The 12,754-nt window shown below is 37.1% G+C and overlaps 2 protein-coding genes and 1 long non-coding RNA gene across 3 annotated transcripts; all 3 read left to right on the top strand.

Annotated features, from left to right (window-relative positions):
• The first annotated feature begins 1,576 nt into the window (after window positions 1-1,576).
• LOC146716797 (uncharacterized) lies at window positions 1,577-3,265 on the top strand. The gene is made up of 6 exons (XM_085468458.1): window positions 1,577-1,628; window positions 1,740-2,066; window positions 2,263-2,607; window positions 2,705-2,830; window positions 2,957-3,012; window positions 3,098-3,265. Exons 1-6 carry the CDS (start codon window positions 1,586-1,588, stop codon window positions 3,230-3,232), a joined length of 1,032 nt encoding a protein of 343 aa, XP_085324584.1. The 5' UTR covers window positions 1,577-1,585; the 3' UTR covers window positions 3,233-3,265.
• Window positions 3,266-9,021: 5,756 nt separating this feature from the next.
• On the top strand, window positions 9,022-10,487 carry LOC146716796 (uncharacterized). The gene is made up of 4 exons (XM_085434739.1): window positions 9,022-9,070; window positions 9,200-9,523; window positions 9,787-10,131; window positions 10,321-10,487. The coding sequence occupies exons 1-4, from the start codon at window positions 9,022-9,024 to the stop codon at window positions 10,485-10,487; spliced, it is 885 nt and encodes a 294-aa protein (XP_085290865.1).
• A 37-nt stretch (window positions 10,488-10,524) lies between these two features.
• On the top strand, window positions 10,525-11,354 carry LOC146716795 (uncharacterized). Its single transcript, XR_014922261.1, has 2 exons — window positions 10,525-10,579; window positions 10,685-11,354. It is a non-coding gene; the product is annotated as an uncharacterized LOC146716795 (long non-coding RNA).
• Window positions 11,355-12,754: the final 1,400 nt, after the last annotated feature.

Below are 12,754 nucleotides of genomic sequence, written 5' to 3'. Positions count from 1 at the left end.
CTTTCTTTCCTCTTTGGGAAGAACCAACCATGGCGACCCTGGAGTTCTTGTTATGTCCTCCGGAATGCCGTGGAAGTGGTGATAGTCTGATGTAATGTTCCTTGCACAGCGTAATCCCAAACTCAGAAGGTCCTGACGACTGTAAGTAGAATCTAATCGATGTATAGTAATAAAAAACACCCACACATATACACGTAGAAAAAGTAAAAAACAAAGCACCCAACGTGAGGACCAGTGAGTCTCTGCATCTGTACGCTATCTTGCCCAGGGCCCCAGCATCGACACAGCACAGACATCTATCTGGCCTATGCTAAAGCCTTGCAAAATGTGAACTTCTGCTCCATCATGGCCCTTCACACTACACCAGTGACTGTGAAGTAATTAGCTAATCGATAAACAACTAAATGACATAAAAAGTTCTTGTTGTTTTAGTATCTTCTACAGAAATTTCTGAAAAAGAGACATTTTATGTCAATTATGTTAATTTGTCCACATTTTATTTTATTTGGTAACGTTGTAACACCAGGTGCCCTTCTTGATGCAGCCCATCCATTTTTCCGGCATTGGGAGTAGACTAAGAGTAAACTAGCATGTGACCATCTTAGGCTGGGTTTGTGTCTCCTCCCTAGTCTCGAATCAATGATTAGAATATGTGAAGTATTTTATCTTTTTGTGATTTGTAAACCATAAACCATAAATATGCTACTTTTTTTTTGTCCACTGCAGTTTTCACACTTCCATAGTGAATTGCAAGAAAACCAAATAGCAGGATATCTCTTGCTGGAAATATGTTTAGCCCACTAAGAAGCTCTGAGATTCAATAAACGATCTGTCATCAGAAAATGGCACTAAGTAATTTGTACAAGCTGTAGTTAAGACCAAGTTAAGTTTTAGAATTCAGGAACTTCTAATGGCTGTATACATAAATGCATGCAACATTTATCTAAGTGTTTTCACTTTTAGGTAAGGCAGAGCACCTAAACCCAGATAAACCTAGAAAACGAACTTTCTAAGATGTTTTTATTATTGTACAATTGTCAACTTGAGCTGACGTCATGACTTAACCTAGTTTTGCTGAATAAAGTTAACCACGCAGGAAATGAAAGCTACGATAATCTATAAGTGAAAGCAAACTTTGATTTTTTTGTATTTCCTTTTTATTCTTTTTATTCTTTTTGTCTTTGCAAGTGGAAATAATCAATTAAATGAATTCAGAAACACTTAAATGAAAATTGACAGTAGCGGGAACAAAAGACTAGTAAAATCATTTGGAAAATTTGCTGACAGATTAAAGCAGAACATGAATATTGGATAGGAAAACTAAAATAACTATAAATGAGCGCCTAACATTTTTTGGGAAAGAAATTTACTTCATCAATGAAATAATGTGCAAATGAACAAGGAAGAGATGATTTACCCCTCAGAAGCCTGGAAGATAGCAATGTGACAGGAAGTGCCCTTGAATCTATATTCTGTGATAACCAATCAGATTCATCTGACACATGTGACATAAAAGGTTTGTGCTAAAATACCTCCTACACTGACTGAAATACCTACAAGCTCCCTAAAAAGCAATGTTGCCAAGATGATTGTGATATGGGTCGCACTGCTTGCTATTCATCAAGCATGTAAGTGTTTTTATATTCTGGATGTTTTTTCCATACATGTATGCTGTTAGCATGGTGGTTTCCTGTATTATTGTGACTTAATGGTTTAGATTTTGTTTTCTTTCAAACTAGATACACTTATTCCAGTAACTACAGTTCAACTCGGTGAACCTGCAACTTTGCTGTGTGACCTGCCTAAGACCGAGTACAGGCGTAGAGTCGACTGGTACAAGCAGAGTCCTGGAGACTCTCTGCAAAGGATTTGGACAGTGAAGGATTCTGCAGAACCTGCCTTTGCACCTGAGTTCAAAAACTCAAAATGGGATGTTAATTATGACAAGAATCTGACCAACCTGACCATTTTGAGGACAAGACAAGAGGACGAGGGAATGTATCACTGTGGATTCACAGCGTGGCTCCAAGATACCAAATGGACTGCGACATATTTGTTAGTAAAAGGTAATAATGTGATTCTTCTATAAAAGTTTGCTTCAGCAGCTAAAATTGAATACTACAGAAAATAATTTATGAATGAGCATGTTTTGAAAACATTACATTTACATGTAAGATACGTTTGGTCGTTTTTGAAAACTCAAACTATTTGTCTTTTAGTTTATTTTATAATCACATTTATTAATATATTTATATTACACAGGAAACACCCAGAAAACATCGAACTATTCTGTTGTTCAAAAGAAGATAGCAACTCCAGGAGGCTCAGTCACTCTTCATTGTTCACTCCTCTCTAATTTTGATAACAATACATGTTCCAGAGGTCTCAGTATGTTCTGGTTTAGAGAAGGATCAAATCCATCTCATCCTAGCATCATCTACACTGATGGAAACAGACATCATGAATGTGGGAATAGCTCTGCGACTCAGCAGAGTTGTGTTTATCAATTCAATAAAAGTATTAGCTCCTCAGAAGAAGGGACTTACTATTGTGCTGTGGCCACATGTGGGAAGATATTGTTTGGAAAAGGAACTAAATTGCAAATAGGTATGATTTTATTTATAAAAATAAACCATGAGATATAGGATTCCTTATTATTTTCAGAATTACTAATTGTTTCTCTTGATTGTTTCTGGTTTTCTAGAGCAAAGAAGAGGTTCTGAATTTTCTGCACTGGTGATAGCATTAGCCTGCTTGGCCATTTCTGTGATTGTCAATATTATTTTGATCTGTTGCCGAAGCCCAAGAGCATCATGCGAACAATTTAAAAGTAAGTGTTGTTGTAGGAGCACTAAAGTTTTCCTTTGATGTGAGAAAAACTAAATACTCCTTTAATTTAAAATTCTAAATCAGACAAAATAGATAATATTCCTATTTTTGTCACTGTAACACACAGAGAAAAGCTCTTCACAAGCAAGGCAAAGTGATTTATGCCAAACAGTGGACAACAGTGTAAGTACTATGACCAAATCTTTTTTTTTTTTACTTTATTAAAATGATTCTATGAGGTAAATTTTTTTTTTATTATTTTGTATAGGCTGAAAGTGGACATGATCTAAACTATGCTGCTCTACACTTCTCTGGAAGGAAAGCTACATCTACAAGAGGAAAGAAGAAGAATGAACTGGAAACTGAAGAAAGTGTTTATTCTCAAGTTAAATGCAAAATGTAAAAGTGTATCTATGAGTGTCTCTGGGCTGGTTTATAGTAATCTTTATCTAAAAGTAAACTAATATGAAAACTGAAAACATGATGTTTCCTGCTTGTTTGTCTTAATTATTTATGTATAATATTATGAGTTATTAAATGAGTGGTATGATGTAGTATATTATGATGATTTCATCACACTGATTGTGAATTACTTCAAATTAACCCTTTAAGACCTACCATAGAACCAAGGCCGCCAGAGCTTATATTATATTTTTACATGCTGTAGTGCCATTTTTGCGAGCATTTCAAGTTGCTATACATCAATACAACTGTTATAGCCCATATTTTAATAATATGTATGCATTAAGTCCATAGTAACTACATAAATTGCAAAAAAAGTGCAATAAACTACAAAAAAATTGAAAATCGTTTTTGCTTTTTTGTTTTTTTACACATATTTCTACTTGGAGAAATTTAAGAGGTTTATCTCTCAAAACTTTAAATACAAAAAAGTTGCAAAAAATAGTTTACAACAACAGAAAATTTATTTTGATGTCTGTTTCAACGTAGGAAGTGTTACGAACAGCTGATCGGATCGGCAAAGCGTGTTTCTGGAATATCATGTTTTTGTTCCCGCAAGCGCTTTTTATGCAATATTTGCAAAGCTATATGTGGAAGGAAACCGTGACCTAGGACAAGATGATGGCATAAGATGTAAGTATAACTCCTCCGGTTTTATATGCAAAAAAAATTATTGCGCTAGCTTACACGGTTCTGGTTCTACGGGGATTTAAAAATAGTTACACAAAACGGAGCGTGCCCGCTCCGACCGGCTTTAAAGGGTTAATAGTTGCTGTGGCTGATTCACCTCAGCCTTCACATTCCCATGACAGCACTAGCTGTTTTTATGTCAGCTATCACACCTAACACCATCCGCTCACCCAGGAGGCCACTGCATAGAAAAAGGTGGATGCTACCACAGTGTCACAGAATGTCCTTAGCATAGTCCTGCAGTTTCTGAAGGACCTCAGTCTCCTCGGCGGATGGGGTCGACTCTGGCCCTTTTTATACAGAACATCTGTATTTGTAGTCCAGTCCAGTTTATTGTTGAGGTGAACACCCAGGTACTTGTAAGAGTTCACTGTCACAATGTCGTAAGAGTTCACTGTCACAATGTCTTTTCCTTGGATGTTCACCAGTGGTGTGATGGTAATAGACTTCCTCCTGAAGTCTATTACCATCTCCTTCGTCTTCTGGCGTTGATTTGGAGAGCGTTGATCTCACTAATGACCCCCCTATATTCCTGGTCATTTCCGTCTGACCCAGTGTTTGAGTTTTTGGAGGGGTTTGCTTTTTGTGATTTTTGTTTAGGCCTAGCTCTTTGGTAATACTAGTAGGTTGCTTTCATTTGCCATGTAGTATAGCCACTGTTTCTAGTCTGTTTGTAATTTACTTTGTCTTTCTGTCTCCTTGTTCCTATCTGGTCTCCATTGTCCTGTCTCTGTGGTCCTTGTTTAGTTCTGTCAAGTTCATGTCTTAGACTGGTCTTACTGTTAGTTACTTTCTGTTTTATTTTGGCAGTCTCTTGAAACTTGTGCATTAGGTTCAGTTTTGCTTCCTTTGTCCTCGTCATTGATTAGTCATTTCAAAAATGTTCTCTTATGTAAAAATTGTCTTTGTCCCTCATTCCTCATATGTGTTTGTCTCTTTTTTTTTCTTGAGTCCAAGTTTTTGTTTTGTTTAGCTTCTGCCCTACCCAGTTGTTTTTGTTTCTTGTCGGTTGGACTCTAACAAGGGTTTTCAGTTATTTCTGCTTCCTGATTCCTGCATTTGGGTCAGTGAAGAAAATCAACAAATAAATTGAAACAGGTGTATTTGATTTGCTTTACTTTTTTTCTGTCTGTGTAAGGTTTTGTTCATTGTAAAAACATGCATAAAATAAGTTTAGATAAACACAAAATGTGATCAACATGTGTTTATGCAATAAACATCTCTAGACATACATATCTAGAATAACCCACAGTGTGATTTTAACTGCAAAATGTTTTAGAACATAAAATACAAATTCACATGACATGCAGTATATACGCCTTCCCCTTTGTTCCTCTTTGCCCTCATTACATGGCAGCAACGTCTGACTGTTGGTGGTACTATAAGGCCTTAGGACTAACTAAGCATCACTTAAAGCCCATAGTATACCTGAGTTGCTGACAATGTAGATGCTGTTTTGACCACTATGTACCGATTTTCTCCTGTCGTGAATCTCAGATCATCGTAAACTGTTTTTTGAGCAATGAATACACTGTATTCAAATGATCTCATCAAATTGCAATTGAATAGAACACTTGGAAATTCACATCATGGATTTGTAGCTTGCAAATCTGTCCAAATAATTTCTTCACATATGTGGCCAAAAGGCAGTAGTAAGTCCCAACATTAGTGTAGTCGCAAAGATGCAACAAAGACGTCTCTTCTGAAGGACATCTGTTTTCTCATATTAATTGCGTCTATCTCACTATTGTAGACAATGTTTAGATGATATTTATAAGATCCAACTTAATCAGAAAGATTCTGTGTGTCACGGCGGGGTGCGCCGATAAGTTTAGTTTACAGCACCCAGAAGCAGCCACTAAAAGGCGGAGTTGCTGGCTGAACGGAAGACGATCCTTTATTTGGATGTTGGCACATGAAAAAGCATGAAGCTATGAAAACTAAGAAAACTGTGAAGACTCAGAAAACGAAAGGACTAAGAAACTCAGTGAAAATACTATGACAAACTATGAACACTGAGTAAACTATGACAAAACACTATGGGGACGCAAACAGACGACCTGACAGTGAAACATAGAAAACACTTAAATACACACATGAGGTGATCAGGAGAAGTCGAGACACATGAGGAAACAGCTGACAAGGATGAACATAACGATGCACAGGAAATGTAAAATCAAACACAATGACATGAAAACCGGACTTTCAAAATAAAACAGGAAACATAAGACGCAGACATGACAACCTGAACTTGACAACGTAAGACACAGACATGAAACACATGAAGGGCAAGGGAGACTTAACAGGGGTGGAAGACACAAGGGGAATCTAATAACAAAGAACTAGAACAACCTAGGCATGATAAAAAATGAACTTAGAAAACCTGAAGGGCTTAAACATAAACTAAAACTCAAAACGCTGGGTCAAAAGACCCACGATCCTGACACTGTGGATGTTTTTTCTTCCCAGTATCACCAAGTGCTCATAGGGAGTCATGTAATTCTTGGGGTTTTCTCTCTAATGTAAATATAAAGCACTTATAATACAGAGAGCCTTGAGGTGATAGTTGTTGTGATTTGGATTCTTATAAATGAACTAAATAAAAAATAAATAATTATACAATGTGGGAATTCTCAAATGCAAAATTATTTTCTGTTATTCTCCACAAATCTACTTGACATGTAACTTCTCACTTTAGAATATTTCTGTGCAAAATTAAAGAGCTCTCACATCCTTGATGAAGAAAAAGAACTGGAGCCTAGAAAGCCATCTTGAGGCTTGTACTTGTTGTGGACCTTATGTCACGGTCCTGTGTCTGTGGACCTAGTGTTTATATAATAATAATAATAATGGATTGGATTTATATAGCGCTTTTCAAGGCACCCAAAGCGCTTTACAATGCCACTATTCATTCACTCTCGCATTCACACACTGGTGGAGGCAAGCTACGGTTGTAGCCACAGCTGCCCTGGGGCAGACTGACAGAAGCGAGGCTGCCATATCGCGCCATCGGCCCCTCTGGCCAACACCAGCAGGCGGTAGGTGAAGTGTCTTGCCCAAGGACACAATGACCAGGACAGAGAGCCCGGGGATCGAACCGGCGACCTTCCGGTTACAGATGCGCTTCCCAACCCCCTGTCTATGTTTCTGGTTTATGAATATTCTTTGATATAGTGTTTTTCATGGTGGAGTTGTTTGTATTTCTAGTTTCCTCAGTTATTCTCTGATTATATTTTGTAGTTTCTAGTCTTTAGCTTCTGTTACTGTGCCGCCCCTGTATTCCACCTTTCATGTCTAGTCTCCCTTGTCTTCATGTTCGTTTATCTCCTGTGTCTGTTGTCTGTTTTTCCTTTCTGTCTTGCCAGTCGGTTATGTTTCCATGTCTGTTTCTTCCCCGCGTCATGTGTCAAGCCGACGTCTTAGTGTGTGTCTAATGTTCCCTGCTTTATTTTGATAGTGGATTTTTGGAGGACATGTATACCTATGTAACTATATACACTATATATCTATCTGCACTGAACATATATATTTTAACTTTCACATAGTCTTACACACAAGACATTTTGCTTCACCATGGTTTATTAAGGTTGTACAATAACAGGGCAATTAATGCTGTTGAACTCTCTTGAACTCATTCTCATTCTGAACTCATAACTCACTCTCCAGCTCCAGTAACTAACTCCCCCCTAATACACACAAAATGTCTTTCATGCAGCACAACCAAAACAGTAACATTGTAACAGAGATACTGAACACATCATGATGAAATCAGGATCATACGATATAATACACACACACACACACACACACACACACACACACACACACACACACACACACACACACACACACACATTATGCACCTGCACCTGCTGTTTTTGGGATACTGGTCCCTATATATTAGGGGACCAGAGGACACCCCGGCACTCTTTTTTCCTGCTGCTACTTTCTGTCCATCTCTGTGTTGCCCTGCTGTCTGTGCTTAAGGTTGTTGCTTTGCTATGTATCGTCTTGCTATACTCTGTATGTGTTTTCTTGCTGTTCATATGATTCAGTGTATTAAACTCTGTTCCAAGAATTCTACTCTTTTCCAGAGCATCTTTTTGAGTGCCTTAATTTTAATTGGATCTAAAAAAGTTGGATCTCCACATCATTGGTGGGAGAAGGTTATCATGATGGCTAAAAAATTTGCGACCACACTTCCTCCCTGTCTCGTTGTGTCAGATTGTCAGATCCCATTCCCTCGTTATCCTCTGTATATTTAGTCCTCTGTTTTCTGCTGCCTATTGTTGAACTGTCTGCTCATCTTTCTTCATGTTTCCCAAGTGTCAGGTTTTGCATTTAAGGTTTTTGTACTTTTCTTTATGCACCGAGTGTTTTCGGTTTAGCTTTTCCCAGTTTAGGTTTTGTTAGTTTAATCTTAGTCTTCTTTTGTTTTTTTTTTATTTTTGTGCAGCCAGAAATAAAGACTCATTTTTGTTTTTATTCAATTCCGTCTCCATTGTCTGCAATTGGGTCTCCACTCTCCATTCTCCACCGTCTGCTGCAGCCGATGTGACACCTCATTTTACATCGTTACATCGGTATTTCACTGTGTTAAAGAGGTGAAATGATGGTATTAGATAAGACTTTTAACACCTCTCATTGGTTTAAAAAATCACATTTGGCTCATATTGGGTTATAAGTTCAAAGTTAAAATAATGACAAAACTCAAAATGAAAGATTTTCATGTTACACTGAAACCCCCCAGAGTGGTCTACTACAAAGCATGCTCAACAGTACTGGGTTTTTGATGGTTTAGTTGGCTCTGCAAAACTTGAATCAAAGAAAATGTGTTACCACAATAGTAATAAACAGTTTTGTGCTGTCACAGATTTTTAGTCTCTCCCTCTTTTCACACAATGCAGGACAATACCCGTGTGGCAGGAAATAGGCTTTGACTGTAAAGACTGCGATAACCAATCAGATAGTGATGGTCTGGGTCGCATCATCTCCCTCTGTCACTGAAATATCGAAATGTTTTCAAGTAAAGACATTGCGATGATGACTCTGGTTTGGGTAACACTCGTTTTTCTTCTTCACCAAGGAGGTGAGTTCTGTCTAATTATGATCTATTTTCTTTTTGTCATTTAGGAATTTGCAATGCACCTAGATGTGTAATGGTTAATGTTTTTTTTCCTATAGTGTTTAACATGTGTTTTGTTTAAACTCACTGCAGACATGCTGGAGCAAGTGACCACAGTTCAACTTGGTGAACCTGCAACTTTGACATGTGTTTTACCTCCTGGTGATTTAAGCAGTAAAATTCACTGGTACAAGCAGAGAGCAGGGGAAACTCTGAAACTGATTGCGACACTGCGGCAAACTGTACATCCTCAGTATGGACAAGGGTTTAATGCCTCAAGATTGGAAGCAAAAGACAATAAAAACATCAGCAGTCTGACCATATTCAGGACAATCCCAGAAGATGAAGGAATGTATCACTGTGCAGTCATGGAATGGAATGTGAATGCTTGGAGTGGGACCTATTTGTTATTAAAAGGTGATTATGTGATTGCAGCCTTTTGGATTCACTGTAAATACTCAACCATCTGACAAAAACTTTTTCACATGGTGGGAAAAATAACTATATTATATATGAATTTAATAAATCGTAGTTTAAACATCATATTAGGTATTTTAATGTGTTTGCAAATCGATTCCAAGTTCTCCTATTTGAGACGCACTGTTATCATTCATTTTTCAACAAAATTTGAAACTGTGTTTAGAGGTAGTTTTTAAACACTGTTTTTTGTTATTACACAGGGAACACCCAGAGAAACGTTACTGTTCGTCAGTGGCCAACGGTATTAGATTCAGTCCATGCAGGGGATTCTGTGACTCTCAACTGTTCAGTCCTGTCAGACTCTGATAACAAGATGTGTCCTGGAGATCTCAGAGTCCTCTGGTTCAGAGGACAAAACTCTCATCCAAATATCATCTATGTTGATGGAAAGAATCAAACTGAATGTAAGAAGCAATCAGACACTCAGAAGAGCTGTGTTTATCGCTTCTCTAAGACGGTCAGCTCCTCTGATGCTGGGACTTACTACTGTGCTGTTGTCACATGTGGAACAATATCATTTGGAGATGGAACTAAAGTGCAAATAGGTATGATTTCTAAAAAATAAAATCATGGCATAATGCGAGTATGTTTAATTAAAAGTGATTATTAATTCATTAAATAGGCATTACAAAATTTGATTTCATGCTCCGAGTAATTTCATCATGAGGAGAAATAAAACATCATTTATTTTTAGTCATTTCTAACTTTGTTTTTGACTTTTATTTTCATTCCAGAAACCAGCATTTGCTCTCTGATGGCCAGTATAGTTATTTTTCTGCTGTGCGCTGTCTTCGTTCTCATTGTTACTGCTGTCCTCACTTATTCGATCAGAAAAAACAGCAGTAATCATTGCAAAGGTAACTTCAGTTACTCACAGTTCTCTATGAAAAACAAATGTTAATTAATCTTACATTTGAATTAATTGCAATGTGTATGTTCTATAATCAAGGTGCTGTCCTGCAGAAAAATTGTAGCGATCAGAAAAGACAAAAGGTAAAGTATTTATTTGTCAGATTATTTTCATGAATCTAAAGTGATTTTTTTAAGATTGTTTACATTTTGATATTTCTAATATTTTTATGTACCCTATTTCCCCAGAATAAGGACACGTCTATGTTTTCTGCTGTTGTCTTTACAATGATGAAGGCTGACAGAGGGAAAATAGAGGATGCAAAAGCAGTTGAGAAGCAGATCTACATGGCCAAGTCTTTTGGATTGGATTAGTTCTATTTACCCACCTTATGAAATTATCTAGCGGATGTTTCTTTCTTTATACATCATGTCGTCATGACACATGTCACTGCCTATCATAGCAGTGGGTTTAAATGTATTGAGATTAACTGCATTTTAATATAGATGTGCGCACATGCATACGCCTCAGTATAATCCCTGACCTGCAACACTGCCAGTCTAGTCTGGTTGGGAACATTTATTGCTTTTCTTGGTCGTTTTTCTCTCTGTCCAACTTTAAAAAATGTGAAAATAGTAGATTTTTTGTTGTTTATGATTTTTTTATTGTTTAACCAAGCTTCCTGTTGATATTCCCATTGATGATCGGCTTACATTTATGCAGTTTTATTACTTGGCTTAATTTGATTTTGTATTGTTACTAACTGTACTTTAATGATCTGTTATAGAACTAAAGATGGACAAGATGATGTATTCAATCAGAGGAAATAAATGTACAGCAATACGTTGTTAACAATAGCTTATTTCATAGCTTTATTATTGTTGTATTCTTCTTGTATTAAAATCTCTTAAGACTTTTCTTGTTATTGTGTTTGTCATGATTTATAAATATCTCAAAATTTTCAGTTCAACTCAAATTTGTTGCATCAAATCACCACAGCAGGCAAAAGCCTACAGCAGGTGTTGAACTCATTTTACATCGTGGGCTACATACAGCCCACTTCGAGCTTAAGTAGGCTGGAGGAGTGGAACTCCCTGTTCTGTCAGCATAAAGAAGTTACATATTTTAACTGGTCTTGATGCTTAATTGCTTTCTGTATTATAAACCTTTTGTCCTCAACAATGGAAAATGTCTGAAAATAATTTCAAATATCATACCTAGCTACATCTGCCTTTATATTCAGATATAGCTGGAAATCATTATTATCAAAATCAAAGCAACCCAACAAAACACAGACAATGACGCTGAGCCTCCTTTAAAGCATGTCTTCGCCTGACCATCACGACCTATACAGATGGTCGCGGTCGGTTGTGGGAGTCTGATCTAACAGCAGTGTAAACACAGTTGGTGTGACTCCCTGCTCTTTTTATGCTACTCTTTGAGCAATCCACAAGTAAGGATGGTCTAAAAACAAACACACAAACACTAGCTACAGATTATAAAGATATCAATCTCAGATCCTATTTAAGAAAAAGGAAAAAAAAACAAATCCAGTAAAGAGAAAAAGATTTGGCCCTTCATTTGATCTTCACACAGAAGAGGCAAACAGAGAGGGATCTTTTTAAAACTGTTGGAATTATGAATGCAGAGAAGTACCATCAGGTTTTGACCCCCCACACGATACCATCTGTAAACATTTGATTTCTGGTGGCCTCATTTTTCAGCAATGATCTTAAACACTCAGTGCAGTTAAAGCAAACCTGATGGCCATGGATTGACCTTCTACAAGCCTTTGCGTCAACATTACTGAAGCAATGTGGGGTCACTTGGACAGAAAATGAAAAAGACAACTAAGATCCAAAGAAGAGCTTTGAATGTCCTTCAAGAAACCTGAGAACTATTACTGAAGATAAATATCTCAGAAAGTTCATCTAAGAGAGTTGTGTTGAAGAATAAAGGTGGTCATACCAAATTTTATCTGTCAAGCTTGTGAGAATGGTCAAGACTTAGTTTATGACACCTATAGTCTATTTCCATGTATGTTTGCACATCTTTTGATGAACCATTTTACTTATATCCCACTTTCCTAGCAAAATGTAAAGAAATAAATCTTGGCTAAAGACTTTAGCACAGTGTAGTACCTGTACTCAAACAATAAATAGCCAGGCTATTTAAATGCAGAGATGTGACTAACTGGTGAGATCAAGACTCACTAAACACAACAGGGAGACCAGACAACTACAGACAGAGCACAGACAGAGCAGACAGACACAGGAACACAAATGGGGAAACAGATACATAAACATATAGACAGAACT

Source organism: Copadichromis virginalis, linkage group LG2 (assembly GCF_057382275.1).
Source record: "Copadichromis virginalis isolate Kocher_CV1m ecotype Utaka linkage group LG2, C_Virginalis_male_GT1.1, whole genome shotgun sequence".
Classification (NCBI taxonomy): domain Eukaryota; kingdom Metazoa; phylum Chordata; class Actinopteri; order Cichliformes; family Cichlidae; genus Copadichromis; species Copadichromis virginalis.
This window is presented reverse-complemented; position numbering and strand designations above follow the sequence as displayed.

Coding starts and splice junctions, on each gene's coding strand:
- LOC146716797 (XM_085468458.1), top strand. CDS start 1,586: ATGATTGTGATATGGGTCGCACTGCTTGCTATTCATCAAGCAT. Junction 2,067..2,262: donor GACATATTTGTTAGTAAAAG/GTAATAATGTGA, acceptor TATATTACACAG/GAAACACCCAGAAAACATCG. Junction 3,013..3,097: donor GCCAAACAGTGGACAACAGT/GTAAGTACTATG, acceptor TATTTTGTATAG/GCTGAAAGTGGACATGATCT.
- LOC146716796 (XM_085434739.1), top strand. CDS start 9,022: ATGATGACTCTGGTTTGGGTAACACTCGTTTTTCTTCTTCACCAAGGA. Junction 9,071..9,199: donor TTTTCTTCTTCACCAAGGAG/GTGAGTTCTGTC, acceptor AACTCACTGCAG/ACATGCTGGAGCAAGTGACC. Junction 9,524..9,786: donor GACCTATTTGTTATTAAAAG/GTGATTATGTGA, acceptor GTTATTACACAG/GGAACACCCAGAGAAACGTT.